This window comes from Mycteria americana, chromosome 1 (genome assembly GCF_035582795.1).
Source record: "Mycteria americana isolate JAX WOST 10 ecotype Jacksonville Zoo and Gardens chromosome 1, USCA_MyAme_1.0, whole genome shotgun sequence".
NCBI classification, from domain to species: Eukaryota; Metazoa; Chordata; class Aves; order Ciconiiformes; family Ciconiidae; genus Mycteria; species Mycteria americana.
The window spans coordinates 128,489,495-128,507,664 of record NC_134365.1 but is presented as its reverse complement, the minus strand read 5'-3'; the positions used below and the strand labels follow the sequence as shown (position 1 = coordinate 128,507,664).

The window sequence follows — 18,170 nt, the reverse complement described above, 5'->3', positions numbered from 1 at the left end:
TGGGGGGTACATCCAGATGCTTCCTTTAGTCATGCCACACCGGGCAACACATTTAATTTTGAAAGTTAACTTCATTTAACGTTAGTCAGTGCTATTGCTGCCAGCTATCAGTGCTGTGCTAACTCTCAGTGATGTTAACTTGTGACCACCAGCGGGTTGTAAGTTTTAAGTTTATTTGGGCATGTCTTGCCTAGCAATAACTAAGCTGCCCCCTGACAGCCAGGCAGTAATACACTTCCAGCAGAAGGAAGCACTCCTCGTACAGTGAGCTCACCCAGCACTGAGGGCAAAGGGAGACAGAAAGACTGTGAGCACGTGGAGGGAAGGGGAAACTGAAATAAACACATTTCATTAAAGCAGCACTTATTAGTTGGTTATGAGGTATAAGGTGCCCCAGAAAAATTTCCTTTTTGAAGTTCTTTATTCCCTTACTTCTGAAGGAAGTTGTTCTGTTTGCCAAAAACTATTCTCAAGACTGGAAAAACACTTAGACCCAGAGTTTGACAAATTAAAAAAGGATGACATCAGAAAACCCTATAGAGAAATCTGTAATCAATAGATGCAATATATTCTACTTTTTTTTTTTTTTTTTTTTTTTTTTTTAAGAGCAGCAGTCACAAAACAGATCCAGTCAAATATAAGAATTATTTTTTTCCAAATTTATATCATAATTAAAGCAGACTGCCAACTGGTATAACCTTGTCTTCAGTTAGGTTACCATACCACCAGTATCAAATGACAGTTGGAGATGGTCATCAATAATGAACAGTAATACTAAACAGTAGTTCAGAGGATAAGTGAAATTAAACATAAAGAACCATCTACTATTTCAGCCATCTTCAGAAATATTAATTTAGTTAATCATTTGAATTTACAACAGTGTCAGTACCACCATTTCTACTCTTAATCCATCCTGCAACTTAACAAGGAAAGAAAATAATACTAGAGCTTAATTGGAACAATGGGAAATAGAGTACTGGGAGGCAAATAAAATCCCTGTTTTGATAGTTGAGGGCGGGGGGCATTTAAGATTTTAGAGAGTTGGTATTTCACTAGCCTGTAAGGGGGATGACTGACCTTCCACTACACTCTTCTCCGCTACAGTGGAGAATAAAGGGTCACCTTGTACAGCAGCACTATCACCAGAGAAATCCAATGCCATAAGCAAGAACAGAGCTGTCAGATTTCAGGTTACGGCTCCCACCAATATGTATGTGTTTTACATCTTATACGCAATTGTGTGCTTTTAACTACTGAGATTAAAGAAAAAAAAAATGAAAACTGCATCTACAGTGTAGATTAGAAATACCTCTGTTAAAAACTTGACAAGTCTTAAGTAAAACTGTTTTATGAAAATAAATTGAAATTGAGGCCTTGGAAGTTAAGCTCTTGTTACCTGTTAAATCTTATACATAGTAGGCACCCCTGTATCATCCATAGAACAATACTGCTAGACCTTATTTTAGTATTTCTAGACACTATTTATCATTTTTAAAATCAGTATGTTTGTGGCATTCTATTTTTATAGAACTCCTAACTGAATTTTCTGTATAGATGCTGAAGAAAAAAAAAATTTTTTTCAAAAAAATTAACCACTACCTTAACTAAGCTAAAGTATTAGTTGTACCATCATTACCTTGTTCCCATCTAATCCAGAAACAGAGTGAACTCTTCAAAAGTAAGTATATTTTATTCCAAAGCAATCAGGTGATACAAAATGAAAAAACAGGAAAGAATGGAAACTTGGGAGATTTGGAAAGTTCTTACAGAGGGCATTGCAATTTTAGCAAGCATTTACTTTCTCTGTTTAGTGTTGTATCTATGGCTTACTAGAACCTAACTGGCAGTTACGAAGCAGCATTTTGTTTCTCATTTCTACTGGCAATCAATTGAACAAAAAATTTAAGATGTTGTTGAATACTTATGATTTTAAGCTTAAAAAAGTTCTTTAAGAGAATGCTGTTACAGCAGGTTGCTTTTGTAAATGAAATATGCATCTCAGAGGACTTTACTGGTAAAATAAAAATCAAAACTAATTAAGTTTTGAAGCTTGGCTGTAAGAACAGTAATAATATATACCTACTCATTAAAAGTTCAATCAATCTTTACCCCATGTTTGTTTTACATGGCTCTACACTATTTTATGTACTGCTTTTTATTTATAAGGGAAGCTAGCCTTTCCACATTCCGATTTCATCATTTTCAGCCAAAAAAATCTATATTCCTTTTTTTATTAACTCATTTGAATTTCACACTTAGCAAGAGACAGCCACTAAGAAGTACTGTTATAATTACTAAGAGCCTTAGCACTAGCCTTAGTGGGGCCAGAATTTCGTCTTTGGAGCAGCAACATGCTGTTATAATATGATTTTACAATGCATAAATGTGATTGTCTGACAGATGACTTGTCCCTTTGGGACAGAATGAAGCATTTCTGGTGATGCTTGTCCAACCCCTTCTTAAGAGTCTTCAGTAATGGAGATACTGGAATAAATTACCTGAGAAAGTCTTTGACTCTTTTTGCTACAATGAGTTTTTGTATCCGACCTAATCCACCTGGCATAATTCAAACCCACTACTCATTACCTATCTACTGCAGTGAACAAGCATATATAAATTATATTCCACAGAATATTGGAAGTTAGTTCCATTTTTTACACTGTTTGTGCTTTCTGGACTTCTGATCATTTCCATTGCTTTCTTTTGGACTTTCTTTCCAAGGGACATTTTCCCACTTCTTTCTTTAAGCATGGCATCCCAAATGGGAAAAGTGTTCCAGCTGAAGTGTTATCAGCACTGATTAGAATAATTATTTTACTTGCTTTACTAACATTATTCCCATTTATATAAATCAGTATGGTGTCTGCCTCTACTCTTAATTCTTGTTCAGCTTGTTATCTACAATACCATACACATAGATTACTCCAACAGCATTATCGAGTCTTGCCTTTCTATTGTTGACCCTTCCTACCCAAATGAAAATGTCGGCATTTTTCCTTACTGAGCTCCTCTCCAGTTTGACAACAGGTCACTGGTGATACTCTGTATGTACTATTTTGCAAACAACCACATACTTTCCTAACACTGTATCTAGTCTAAATCTGACTATCTTGCTTATGAGAATGTTGCATCAGGCAGTGTCAAGATACTTAAAGATACGACATCTACTGCTTCTCCCCTAACCTCAATGCCTGCTATGCTACAGGAGGAAATTAGTTTGGTTTAAAAAAAGGTCATTTTTTATGAATCTATTGACTCATGTTCTGTCAGGAAAAATCATCTCAGAGTAGTGAATGTGCTATAAATGCACACCATCAGTTATTTCACAATAGCTTCCATGTGTACACAGAATCTAAGCTGACAGTAATAAGAGGAAGAAAAATCACAGTGTTACCAGGCACAGCCTGTAATATGCAAATATTAATTGAAGAATGCTTTGAACAAAGGAATTACCTTTCATTCAAAAACTAAATTGCTGGGAAGGGGTTGGGGGGAGTGAAAAAAGAATATGGTTGACCCTTCCAAGATGCATTGTCTCTGATATTCATTTATTTTTTTAAGGTAAAAATGCAGCTAATGCAACAGGTTTATGTGCTGTAGAAGTGGTCCCCAGGTGCTTGTTCTGAAGCTGGTTCATAATATCAAAGACTAAGTTTTCTTTCAGTTCATTGTTCTCCAAATACGTGGAAACACCAAACCCTCCATTTCTAAAGCGTTGTTCAGATCTAAGTTTAGATTTAAAATTTGCTATAGCACTCTATTGACCCCTACTACCAATAAAATGCTATTTTCCTGATGTAAAACTAACCCATGAAGTCTCATATCTTCAATTTATTTCCCTCAAATAGCTCAATCAGAAAGCAACTTTGCCAATCTTTATGACACATAAAACTCCTCTACTTTTGCAGACCCTTAGTCATCTGAGAGTTAAAGCACAAATAGCTGCAAAAAGAAAACGGCTGCCAGTTTGTTGAATGATTTAATGAATGCATGGTAAGACATTGCAATTTAAGTTTATATTTTTTCCATTTTTAAGTCATTGAGAAAGTGTGTTTTCTTTGTGTATACAAACATTTATGGAAAGCGGCAAAAGTTATATAAAGGTTATTTCAGAACTTGTTTTCTTAAGAATTGGATTACTATTATAAAACTGTTGCACACACCAAAATGTGCATCTAAAATGTCTATATTCTTTCACCATAGAAATATCACAGAGCATGATTTTAATTTAGCATAATCACCACTGCCCCATAAACCTACCTCTTTTGGCATGAAGGACAACAAGCATTGCAAAGCTGACTTTCCCTTTAAGTTAACCGAATACAAATAAGGCTTTGAAGAACAGCAGTCAGCCACTGTCAAACAAAATTCAGAATCAAATTACAGACGTTATTACACTAAATATCAACTTTGTAATAGTTGCAGTACTCCAAAGTGATTTCCAACATAAAGTATCTACTATCTGTATAGTAAATATTTCTCACCAAGTTACAAATGAATACAGTATTTCTCATAAGGATTCTGCAGGTAATTTTGAGAAGTGTTAAATCACCAGCAACTTTCATTAAAGTTATTGATTTGGGAGAACACAATATTTCAGAAAAAAAAAAAAACCCAACACTGTCATTTACCTTTGAATAAAAGCATTAGGCAAAAAATAGTTAACTAAGTAATGAAAACTAATACCACAAGGAGAAAAATAGTTGGCTGAAACTTTTTCTAAATGACTTTTAGGCATAATCTACACTACAGAATTTTACCAGTAAGGCTTGCTTCATTTTTCAGACTTTCATGTCCAATTTTAAGGCACTGGCACAAGCACGGTTTTCCAATAAACAAGGTAACATTCCTCTGAGATCAGTATTCATCCTGGAACACCAGGATCAGTATTCATCCAGCATTCACCATTTGAACAGTACTGGACCTAACTGGATGTCACATTACTGGTTTCAAGCACCAACTCTGATCTAGGAATCACGTGCAATGAGTCACCTCCCATGCTGGCTAGTTGCCTGTTGTAGACAGTCTTACAGTTCTCTTCCAAGTTAAGATGACTGACTAGGAGCCCTCACTTTCCCTTTGAAGTCCACCACATGGTAAGAAAACCCCTCTGTTCTTGTCAGATCACTTTTTGTCATCGTCTATGTATAGTTCTACTTAAAAAGAGACAACTATTTATTATAATACTGTCTTGCAAAAGAAAGAGTCCCGATTTCCTGAGCTCACAGGGACAAAGAGGCCATATAAACATAGCTGCAAAATTCTCTCATGAATAAAGATGTTGGAACAGCAAAGGACATGCCAGGACTGAAGTAGAAAAGGGATAAGCAACGAGTGAAGGATAAGAATCTGCACTAGTTCTATCAAGCAACAAAGAACAGCAATCTAATTCCATATATTGCCCCAATGTCATTCTGAGTTGGGCATCATGCAGAACAGAGGTCCTGTGATTAACCTGCAGAACCCCTGTACCATTAGGAAAAAGAGAAGTCCAGACCATTATACTGATGTTGAATTAACTGAAGGGTAAATGTTGTCAAAACCGTCGGTAAAAGTCCATGAACAGGAAATCACTATAGTTGTTTGGGCTTTGTTTCATTGGTTTTTTAAACTGTTTTTTTATTTTAACTGGTGAGAAGGTATTCAAACTTCTTTTAACATACCTTAGCAACTATAGGGAAAAAAAAAAAAAGAAAAAAAATCTACAGGCAACCTGACATTTTCCAAATGCTTATTTTTGACAAACGTCATTTTACAGGCAAAACCAAAATGTCTCCTCTTAATTTATATTAAGCAGCACTTCCAAAATAATTGCTTTTCTTAAATCACAAAATTTGTATACCAGAAACAGTCTGACAGATTTTCTCTTAGCATTATCCATTGGTTTTTTAATGAAAATTCTAATGTAGCAAAAGCAAATACCTGAATGGTCATTAGCATTCAATTTAAAATCCTTATACTTAGAAAAATCAAACTCCACTCTGGTACACGCTTGTCCTTTGTTCTGCAGCAAAAAGGGAATTGATTTTGTAGAGCCAACATAAACACCACCAAAGTCAAATAGTTCCTGTAAGTTTAAAGAAAAAAAAGTGGGCCAAAGCACTGTGAAGTCAAGTTTATAATTGAACAGAATGTGAAAAATATAATTGTTCAAAGATGCACAATTTATAACACAATAACAGTTTTGGTTAATCAATTGTCCTGCATAACCCTTATCTTTAAAATCTTTCCAGGACATAAAATGCAACAGTTTAGATTTCAATACATAAGTCCAGTTACACCATCAGGAAAGTTTTCATCATTCAGTAAACAGATTGGTGGGTTCCTTTTCCCCTATTGCATTTTTTTTTTCCTATAAATACCTTAAAGAAATCCTCTCCCTTTTAACATATTTTTCCCAGATTGTCAAGTTCAAAAGCTAAAGATGTCAGCTACCATTTAGTGCAACTGTTATATGTACATTTAGTTTTTAATTTCTCTTCCTAAGTTCTTCTCTTCGACAATTTTCTCAGGAAGTTAGTATAAGAAAAGATGAAAAATATGAAGTGGGGATTAGCCACTTCGACATCAGATAAAGCAAAACACTATCAATCTCACCAATTGCTACAATTTCTTCATACTTACCATATCAATGTTTATTTCAGGGGTCTCTACAAATCCACCAATCCTAAGCACTAGTACTCCTGAATTTCGCACTGCTACCTAAGTGAATGGACAACAGTGTGATTGTTGAAAAGGTCATTTTAACTATCTCACCAAATCTGTCATAATTACATGAAAAAAAAGTTTTTTTTTTTTTAAATAAAACAACAAAACAACAACAACCACCAACCTACCCCACAGATATAGAGTGGAGAGAGACATTCAGCATAATTTGTAATGAAAATATGAAAATAACTCTGCCCTTAAAATATAATGCATTTTTGTTATGGAAATATAAAAAGGTAAAGAAAATGCCTTCATTTTCTAGAACACATATATACAGATTCCAGGGACATGTGGCTTCAAAAAAGAACCAGTCATGCCTCTGTGGCATACCATATCTGGGATAGTCATAGCTGTCAATTAAAAACAAACAAAAACAACAACAACAAAGTTTTAGGAACGACCAGTCTTCTGCAGACAAAAATAATGTTGCAGGAGGCTGTATCACTAGAATTATCCGTTTTCTCTATCAGGAGAAAGCTGACTGGATGGGTTAGATCTATTCAGCAGCTGTAGGAATTGGAAAGTATACCACAACACAAATTTCTTGACAGAGGTGCTGGTACAAAGTAGATACTACTGTTCTGAGCAATGCTAAATCTGTTTTAAACATGGAAAAAAGAAATGCATACTAGATTTAGCAAGCATAACGTAGGCAGCCACAAAAGATGGAGAATCCAGGATTAGAGTCAGAAAAGGTAGCAAACATAGCCCCATGATAGCATCCTTTTTCCCATTCTCACCAAGGACATACCTAACCAAGGACAAGTGTAGGAAGTAGGCATGCAGAAAACAAAATAGGATTAGATGTTTATTGCACTCCTAATTATCAAATCAAAGCTACTAGTAAATCCATCTATGAGACGACCACAAAAAGAAGTCAAGAAATTAAAGACACTGCAGTATTCCAGTCCTGCTCCTCTATAGGTCATAAAAACTGCAGATATGTCTACATGAACTTCTGAAGACAATCACATTAGTTTCAACAGCTTACCAATGGTATAATATGAATCAGCTCAAACTGTGAGGCTTTTTTGATACTTCAGAACAGGACTGAGACCAAAATAACAGAATAGGTTATAGCAGCCATCAACTGCTGTCAGAAAAATTTTCTTCCCCCCACCCCCCCCTTAAAAAGCATTAGAACACTGGAGATAAAATACAAAACACGTTTGAATGTCCACACATAAACACACATAAACACACAACATAACACTCAAAAGACAAGTTCTTCCAGTTTTGAATACCTCTACTCTTGTATCAAAACTCATTTTTGCATTCGGAATGAAACAGATTTTGAGATCAGCATGGCCTCCCACAGGTACCACCCCTTCAGAAGGGGTGATCATCATTCCAGGCAGTGGGTTTGAATCAAGAACCTTCAAACACAAACATGAAACATTAATGATACTGAAAAAGGTGGGGGTTTTGGGGGGCTTTTGTGGGGTTTTTTGGGTTTTTTTTTGTTTTTTGGTGTTTTGTTTTTTTTTAAAAAATACCAATATCTCTATCATGAAGATTTTACATTCTTACAAGGAGAACCTTCATAATATATAATGCTAACGTGGACTTAGAAGTTTGGAGCAAAAATACAGGTAAACAAAATAAAGTAACAGATTCCTAAACATGATGACTGTCAGTTTCTACTATGAAGTAATTTTTGCACACCAGTTGCAAATTTCACATTCTGGTTTTCAGATTGTTTTCATGAAGTTATTAAAATAAAGACTTTCTATCTAGCAAGTCTCCAGAAATATTTTACAAAGCATTTTTTCAGTGACAGATTCATCACTTCATTTCATCACTTCATCAATTCATCACTTCTTTTTTGACATTCACAGTAAGAAGACGGGACACGAGAATCCAATACTTTAAAGTTCAATAATAATACTAGGAATAAATATTCAGTTTACCCACAATTAGTAAGGACAAAATAGAATTCTCTTCTAATGCACTCCAAACAGATAACATTTTAAAGTATAGTTACACAAGGGATAATGACCAAGACCAACCATCATCTCTTGGCTTAAGAGTAATTGTGGAGGCCTAAAAGGCTGGGTATCTTTGTTTGTCTTATTGACGATGCTGATTTTATTTTTTCAGGCCCATCCTCCAAGAGTATAGTAATAATCCTTGTTATTACAATGCTCAGTTGATACACAGAGAAATATGGTACAAATCAAAATAAATTAATCAAGTTTCTTAGTACCATAATAATGTAGTAACAAAAATTCTGGGATTTTAATGAAAATTATTGTGCTTCACTAAATAAATACAGCAAATTATTCTGTGATCAGGAGAACTAATTAGGTTACGTTTCCTACTAACTGGTGTATTATGTCTTCACCCACTCTGGCATACACCTCATCCCTTATCCAATTCATAATACAGCCTATCTTCCTCTCAGATGTTAGTCTAGCAAAGTAATCACATTTGCTAGGACCAATCTGGATCTATGCATGCACTGACTGGGCAGCCAGTATGAATAGGACAACTAGCCAGTTTGTTCTGTCTCTCAAAATATAAAAACATCCAAGCTGTAACTGCTTTTTCATAGGGTACACCAGTATGGAGTTCTACTCTCACCACTCGTTCTCATGAAACTTCCAGAATCTTTTAGACCATTACTACTTTGCTTGTCTGTCAGTCCATCTATCCATCAATCCAAATTTGACAGAGGGACAGAATTCCTAGTCATATAAATCTTGTTTCTTCAGAAAACCAGACAAAAACTTAAAGCAGATGTGTATCTAATAACTGAGAACACAAAACTGTAACATGATCTGATAAAACAAACTCCCTTCTTCCTCCCCACCCCAAGAAATTAAATATGCTAAAAATAATTTTAGCTTACTTGGAAGTACGCATGATTGTATCCTATGTTTTGAAGAATGGCTGTCTTACAAGTAGATAAACCCATTGGACTATGACTGAAGGGTATCCTTTGCTCCATAAACTGAACTTTAGTAGTACCAAGCTATAAAAAAAGAAAACAAGCAAACTAAATAACATATTACTAAGTACAAATAAATAATTCAGCCTAATTTTCTTTTCATTACATAATGAGCTAATATACTTGTGGAAATGCATAAATTAGAAGTATTCAAACAGACAAACACAGTTTAAATGTGAGACAAGATTTATTCAATGTATTGAACTTATCTAGATTCAAAGTGAACAGACACAACCCCAGAGATATTTCTGAGCTAATTTCAAGACAAATAAAAATATTTTAATTAAATTTAATTTAACAGCACAAGCTCCATGATTTTTTTTAATCCTAAATGTGTGATCAGGACAAGACACTTCAGAGTTTTTAACAGCAGCAGAAATGCTAATATTCGAATTCACACACATCCTGGTTTACATATGACAATTTCCAGCACTTCAAAAGAAGAGGAAGAAAAGAAAAAAAGCTACTGGGGAAAAAAATAAAAGAGAAAGCAGGCACATCAAAACGAAGGGAAAAGTTTTCTTGGCTCCCAAAATCGAAGTTCTAGAGCATGCAGCCAATAGAATACAGTAAAAAAAAAAAAAAAGTCTGTCTCCTTCACACTCCGTGGCGTGTAATATAAGATAACAAATCATTAACCTAAGATGAATTTCACTGTTTAGAAGACTATCCAGAACATTGCTTTTCAAATTATCAAATACCATCTTCAAATAACAATACAAAATTATGTTACAGCCTGTTGTTACCCTGAAGCTCTGAAACATACCTTGCCACACAAGCCTTCATTTTTATCCCTTTAATATATATCTAAAGAACTATCACACCACCTCTCAACCTTTGTTTGGCTAAACCAAGTGAGCCAAGAAGAACAATTACCACTTAATATATAAGGACCACTAAGTTGTGGGGCCAAAGGCAGTATATCATCGACACCAAGAAAAAGGCACATTGTCTTTGTCTTGCCTTTTCCGTCATGTCTTTGGAGCAATATTCTTTTGTTAAACATGTCAAATAGAAGCCATATGAAGTTAAAATAATTTTTTGAATACATGATAAAAGAAATATATTTAAGAAGTTACTTGTTTAAAAAAAAAAACCACACTTGTTGCTTCTCTAAATCTGTTCTATGAATTGTTACCTTTGCAAAACATTTCAACTTAATTGTGTTTCCTTTACGCACACACAAGTTGAATTCCCCTGCTTCTGGAGAGTTGAACCCTGGATGCCAAACAACTTCACACTCCAGATCTCTATAGGCCTCCACAAAGCCTAAATAAATTTGCATAATTTACATGTTATAGCATACACATGTACAATTATCAAATTACATTGTATAATTAGAAATAACATAAGAACATTAAACTGAAATGACCTTCTATTACTGAAGACTAAGCCTACATTTCAAAGGCATTGAACAGTATGCTGAATTAAGTAAAATTAGTTTCTGAATTCTCATGACAATTGCATAATCTTTTTATTAGTATCCTGCAGTAAAACACACTTAAAGTTCACTGGTATTTTTTAGCCATTAATTACTCAAATAGTCAACATATAAAAAAATAAAAGAACAGACTATCCCTCTTGTAGAATAACAACTTTGGGAAACACCATATACATTTTCTTGCTTGCAACTGAGTCTGAATTCATATCAGCAGAAATATCTTTCCTCAAGAATCAGAGCACAAGCAGCTCCTGATCCAGCTAAATCTTGTTTGAACTGTGTAATGCCAATGCAGTTAGCAGTTAGTTCTTTAATCATGGAGCTCCAACATACTCCTGCAGAACTCTGTCTTTCAAAGGAAAGAAGGTAAAAGCTAATGTCTCACACACTTTTAACAAATACTGATCCATAATGCAAGTGGAAACTAATCCCAGATTGAATTCCATTTGTGTCACTTAGACTGTGTATATCAACTTCTTAGCAGCTTCATTCATACAGTGCTTTTGGAAAATTTCCTATCCTGATGAGCTGTATGATATTGCTAGCTCTCATTAAATAGCTGCCTCACTTTTGAAATATCAGCAATCTGTGCTGAGAAAAATGGTTACGTAAGCACTGCTGGCTGGACATAGAAACAACAAACTGGACGGAGTACACACTCAGGGTAGGGCTTATACAGGGAGTGCTGCTATGGTATTAACACTCCGATCTGATACGGCTTTTGGGATACACTGGTACTGACCCAAATCTAAAAAATACCGTTTATAGCATCAGCTGAATGTTTGTCTTACTCAACGTTATTGACATTTAAGATACATGCACACACACTTTACTTGCATAGTATACCTTTGGCTGGCTGTATAGAAAATGCAGTTCCTCTATCTGTAATTACAGGTTTCCAAGTAAACTCAGCAGGATGGTTTCTGGGATTGTATACCCTGACAGTTGCTCTAAATTCTGTCTCTGCTAGGTAGCCAGGAATAGGATTTAAAATCAGTTCCCTTGCAGACAGCTCAAGTTCAACAGACACTGCTTTTGCAACTACCAGCACATGCCCAAGGTGTTGGTTGTTTATTGTGTAAGTGAAAGATCTGTAACATAAAAATATGTATTTCTCAATATTTTTATGTATTTATTATGTTGTAGTCAGAGTAAAATTTATGTGAAATATAATCACTAGCAAAACACTTAACAAAACAATTGAGTGTGAACACACAGCTAAGACTGACAAGAGAAAGCAATTTGTAATTGTTTTGCATACTTTAAATCATGTCAAAAGTGAAGATCATCCCAAAGGATGATCAACCTCATACAGTCGTTTTAACAGCATTAGTAAAGTAAGAGTTCCATCTCCATACCAGGCGGCTAGAAAACAGTTTGCCTATACATCTACCCATGAGGTGCATCGAAAGATCTGAGCATACATGCAGTGATGCAACACTATGTTGGAAAGAGCACAGTATTTCCCATAAAATTTCTCCTAACAAATACACTGTAAGGGCAAACTTTTTCCCTGATATATCCGTGGCTATACGGGCTTTTGACAGGACAGTTTGTTGGGTTTTTTTTAAATCCTAAGAAACATTACTGTGTTAGCAAAATTTTGCAACATAAAACTGCATTAATTTTTGCAATATCACCACAAATGAGTGTACACCATTAACAGTTATAGTAATTATACTGAGTTTAAACCAGTCACATGATTTTTTTGATTCTACCACTGCAAAGAAAATATGTAAATCAAGACAAATATAAGCAGCCTTACCTTTTAAACATTCCAAGAGTGTTTGTCTCGAATACAATTGGAATATGAGTCTTTGTAAGAGGAGGCACCACCTGAGACAATGGACTCGTCTGCTGTAATTCATCAGTTTCAATCTCAATTTGTATCCATATATGAACTAACAAGTTATTGATGACGTGTAGTTTTCTGGCTGTTGTAGAATACACACAAACATCACCAAAATCCATAGTAGAAGGACCTGGAATATATAAGAAATAAGATCTTCAACATTAAAAAGTAAAAGCTAAAGTAAGGAAACATAACTACTAAAACATTACAATCAAAATATTTGAGTTGCTTAAATTACAGAATTAGTCAGCTAGAACAATCCTATAGCAGAACAAATTCACACTAAAATTTGGAAGTAAATACCATGCATGTTCTGTGAATGTTTTCAGTAGTACCACTCAAAATCCAGCACCAACATTTACTTCTTAATTCTGTCTGTGTTAGCCAGCTATTAAAATAGGAAAAGCAATGTGCTACTTAATAAAGGCATTATTAATAATCATACATACTTCTTTTTATTAATCAGATATTTAAATGGCTAGGCAACCAGCAATTCACTGAGAGTTTATATACTTAACCTGTTTGTTTGCTCCCCGATATATGACCATTGGGTTTAATAAAGTATGTAATTTGATGGTGACAGAATTATCTCACTACTTTATTTACTGCTATCACCAGTTTTTATGCTGGTCTGCAAACTGTAGTGCTTATGGCACTAATCAAACATCTTACAAAACTCTAAGTACTTTTTGTATCAATATGTTTATCTTATTCTACCTTTCCCCGAGTGTATCAGTATATACAGCTACACTATTCAAGTTCTGGCTCCGTCGAAAACAAAAAAAGCCCAGAAGGTACTGAAAGTTTTCACTTTGCTGCTAAATAATTTTACTGAAGAAAAATTGAGCTTAAAATAGACCAGTTTTAGTATCAAGTGTTGTTAATAGATGAGTCCCTCACAGACTTTAGAGGGTGTTACTCCCCATTGCAGAGCATTCCACTGAAAGTATTTTGAAGGAGGATCCTGAAGAAGTTTTACTTTTTTGGGGTATCACTGTTCACTGTTAATTCCCAGAAATATTCTGAACACTCCCATGAATCTTGCTGATATTAATGCTGGTCCTGATACTATCCAATTACAAGACATAAGAGTATGAACAACCCTCATAATATGCTGTATTGATTTCTCTGTAACAGGCAGAGCATGTTATGTATGAGCAGTATTTAAAGGAAGGTCTCCTTTTACATGTTCATACCTAATCATATCTCAGTATTTTCTGAGGAGCACAAAGCTTGAGTTAAACACTACTGTAGACATCAAGCTGCCAGCAAATTAAGCTATTTTCTTTTTAAGGTGAACAATTATGCACATAAATTGTGTTACTATAAATAAGTGCTTTTATAACAACTATATGCATCTAGTAACCAAATTAAAAAATCTTACCAATGAGTATTTGATGGAGCTGCTTGGGTGTCAAAGTTAGACTACAATCTTCCTTCTCTTGGGTAGAAGATGGCATAGCACTAAGCCCACTCCAAATCTGTGATAAGCACATGACATCTTCTGAGAGCAGGATCAAAATTCTTATGCTTTTTATACAGTAAACACATTATGCTTACAGTGCCACTCAAGCATTTAACTTACTTCTTTGATTGAAGATTTAGAACCAATTGCTGCCAATTTTCGACTAGTTAATGGGCAATTCTCATTTAAAGGAAGCGTTTTGAACTGTAGTTTCTCCTCGTGAAAATCTGTGATTGAGATCTTTGGTGACATAAGCCCTTCAGCTGGTTTAAGGCCTATGTTCACAGAATTATTATAAATATAAAACTGCCTATAGAGGAGGGAAAAAAAAAGAATATGGAAATCTAGAAGTTTGAGCATTCCATGTTCTACACATTAAACTATTTAAGATTTTTAAACATAACAAATAATACTTTAAGTAGGAATATTCAATTATTAAAAAAACCTCAAGTACAGAAAATGCCTTGAAAAGTCTTTTATTGTATTGTTTAGGCAAGGATTAACATCTGTTGCACATCTGTGGCAATTGCTTAGCTGAATAGGTTGCAAGCATCATGGCTAACAAAATATAAATATTATATCATGTCTAAAATACCTCTTAAAGAGCAATTAAATTGTAAAGTAAGCACTTAAAAGTTAGCAAGTGCCAAGATTACAAGGATCCTTTAATTGTATATGTCTGAACTGGACCACTTATAGCCTAATTTTCAGAGCAATTAACTTTTCTTGGTCAAAGTTCAACTCCAATCAATCAATTTCACCTGCAACCAAGAGATTTGAAACTTCCAGAGATCTTACACAGATGTTTCATATCAAGTATTCAGAAAAATTATTTTACTATGTTTGATAGTTACACCGAAATTCATCTGATAACTGTGAAATTTTCCTTTCTGTTCTTGCCCCTTATGCAATATACCTTGAATATACACATTATGGTCATATAAACAACAGTTCACCCACTACACACCACCAGTTCTTTTCAAGAAAACCATACATCACGAGCATGCATAAAAATAAAATAAATCTAGCTCTGCAGGCCTTGTCTGAATCATGATGTATATACACAGAGCAAGGTAAATTGAGATTACAAGAATAATCCACTGGCATTATTAATTTTTAAATAACGGGTCTTGCAAACTTAACAAACTTAACACTCTTACAGTATTACTTTCTCTTGCTTTAGAGGCTTTACAGGCGGGGGTGGGGGGGTGGGAGGATTGGTTTGTTTGTTAAATAAAAATTTTAAAAGTAGCAGAGCTCTCAGTTCTGCTTTTCCATGATTTTGCTCCACAGCATACCAACCACATACACAAATTCATGAAGTGAGAATTTACTATAAGATAAGGCTAGAAGACCAATACAATTCTTTAATCTTATCTGCTTCATTCCACAAATTATGATATGATTTACATACTGAATCCATCACTTTGGGTGAGCTAGATATACTAGTCGGAAATATGTACAATTTATTATATAAAAAGAAAAGAAAATTCAACTCAATACACGTTATGTTTTTCCTATTAGCCATAAACAACTCTTCTTAAAACTTGGCATCTTACTTAAAGTTCCATGCTTCTGTCCCTACATTTTATCCAGGAAGTGATCTCTAAGTATCTAAACAAACATTTGAACAAAACGGGGTTTGAATGCATGATAAATGAAGGTCCCAAGACCATAAGCATTTCAGCATGGGACAAATTTAGGTATATGATTGGTGTCACTAAGTTAATTCTGCACGTATATACACATATTTTTCATATGAGCCTAAAGCCTTTATTTATCCTTTAAACAAAGTCTTACCTAGCGGCATCCTTCTGTAAACGACGCTGTCTTAAACTGGAAATGAAGTCTGCATAGTATTCCTTATGTGCTTCTTTTGACAGTCGTTCACAGTCAGTATGAGAAAACTCTGGATCTATATAATTATATCTCTCAGTCTTTGTGAAAATAGTTCTAAATATTTAAAGAGAATTGTAGTTTCACTACGTGTGTAAAATGATTCTGGGTCTTGTTAGAAAGAAAACATATTGATTTTGCTACACACATATTTCATTGCAAACATTCTTTTTATCACAGCTGATTATTAATATTTGACTTTGTAAAGGCAACCATAAAAATGAAATATGGAAACTGTAATACCTACATTTGTAGTTTCACATAAGAAAAGCAACTCAAGAAATTTATGTGCAAGAGGCTCAAGGTTAAGTAGAACGCAATGAATTTTAATGAACTTTCAGCCTCGGGTAAAAAAAAAGTAAACTGTCATATGAGTAACCAATCTTGATCTACTATACAGCATATAAAAATGTGTCGTTTTAAATATTATATTTGCATAATTTTTACCTGTACTTTTTATTCCGCTCACTAGGCCTAATGCTGGCCGCACGGTCATTAGGAAAAGCTATAAATGCATCACCCTTACAACTCCTGTTTATCCAGTGAGTATGAATCTGTGTTTGGGTTGATTTAAGTATTGCCACAGGTGCTGTATCAGTGCACTGTCCTGTGCCATCAACTACAAACTGTCCAGTTGCATTGGAAATCATTGGTGTTATACCTTAAAATTCAAATAAAACATGTTACATACACTTATACTTTCTAAACAAAATTCAAAGTATTAGAAAAATATTTCTTAATTTATACTGGTGCACCCAGCAGCCCAACAGTCAGTCACTCATCCCATTATGTTTTCCTCAGACAAGATGGAAGAAGGTATTCAGACCATACTAACAGGCAACCGCCTTCCCTGGCCTAGATCACAGATACTAGAGCCCAAGCCACTACTACTAGGTCCAGCTGTGACACTTTGTCTTGCACGTGCACATGACCGAACACTCAGAGTGTTCTAAAGAGTGCAGTGTCCTAAAGCTTGTCTTAAAGGCTGCAAACACAGGCATGATTTTTGACAAAAAACTCCCAGGCTACCACAACTAAAAAGAGAGCTCAGATCTTTTTCACTCTAGTTTCAGAAAAGCACATATACTTTAGTTAAAGAGAAAAATTATGACAGAAACCAGGCCATGTGTTTGCCCACCTCTCCTACATAAAGATACACGTTTAAAACAGCACTATAAATAAGTAAATCCATTCTTCAACTGCCCCTTCCTCCCTCACATGCAACAAAACTGATACATTAAACTAAGCATACTGGTTTTACCCACTTAGCCTTACTTTACTCTCAAAGGGCTACCAAAAAAAAAACAAACCCTACTTTCAATCCTCCAAACTATAGGAGTGATTACAACTTCCACTGCCCAGGGAGGCACAGTTTGCAAGAAGCTTCATTCCAGTCTCTTCCTCTCTCCACTGAATAGAGAGAGACAAGTACATGCACTCATCCACAGAGACGGAGAGAAGAGAGCAGGAAGATATAGAACCCATCTATATAAGGATCTGAAAAAACTCACTTTCCCTCCACACTTCAACGAAGCCTGAAAGCAAAACACAAATATCAGTAGCCTACAGAATACAGATATCCCTCATAACCTCGTTATAAATCTGCAAATAGGAGCAGAGTGGGGACATTAACAGAGCAAATGGTAGACAAGCGCATTTAAAAAAGCTGACAAAACCTGAATACTATACTAAATCTTTGATCCACAGAAACATATTTTAATTGTGTTTTTGAAGCAGGAAAACTGCAGGAGTTCTGGATTTCAACAATAAAACCCAGAAATTGCAAAGCTTTAGTTTCTCATCAATTCTTGATTGCCATGGACTTGAAATATCTTCCTGAAAGTAACAGGAACATCCA

The 18,170-nt window shown here is 34.9% G+C and overlaps 1 protein-coding gene across 1 annotated transcript in view; it reads right to left on the bottom strand.

Moving 5' to 3' along the window:
- The window catches only part of CFAP47 (cilia and flagella associated protein 47), a 358,571-nt gene that overhangs the window by 323,113 nt on the left and 17,288 nt on the right, over nt 1-18,170 (bottom strand). Inside the window, exons 10-21 of the mRNA XM_075491883.1 lie at nt 16,760-16,973; nt 16,217-16,369; nt 14,537-14,726; nt 14,336-14,432; nt 12,865-13,081; nt 11,946-12,190; nt 10,797-10,927; nt 9,560-9,682; nt 7,953-8,084; nt 6,625-6,702; nt 5,923-6,067; nt 4,261-4,355 (exon numbers count right to left, since the gene is read on the bottom strand). Of these exons, the coding sequence (XP_075347998.1) occupies nt 4,261-4,355; nt 5,923-6,067; nt 6,625-6,702; nt 7,953-8,084; nt 9,560-9,682; nt 10,797-10,927; nt 11,946-12,190; nt 12,865-13,081; nt 14,336-14,432; nt 14,537-14,726; nt 16,217-16,369; nt 16,760-16,973 (1,820 nt within the window). The remainder of the gene's footprint in view (nt 1-4,260; nt 4,356-5,922; nt 6,068-6,624; nt 6,703-7,952; nt 8,085-9,559; nt 9,683-10,796; nt 10,928-11,945; nt 12,191-12,864; nt 13,082-14,335; nt 14,433-14,536; nt 14,727-16,216; nt 16,370-16,759; nt 16,974-18,170) is intronic.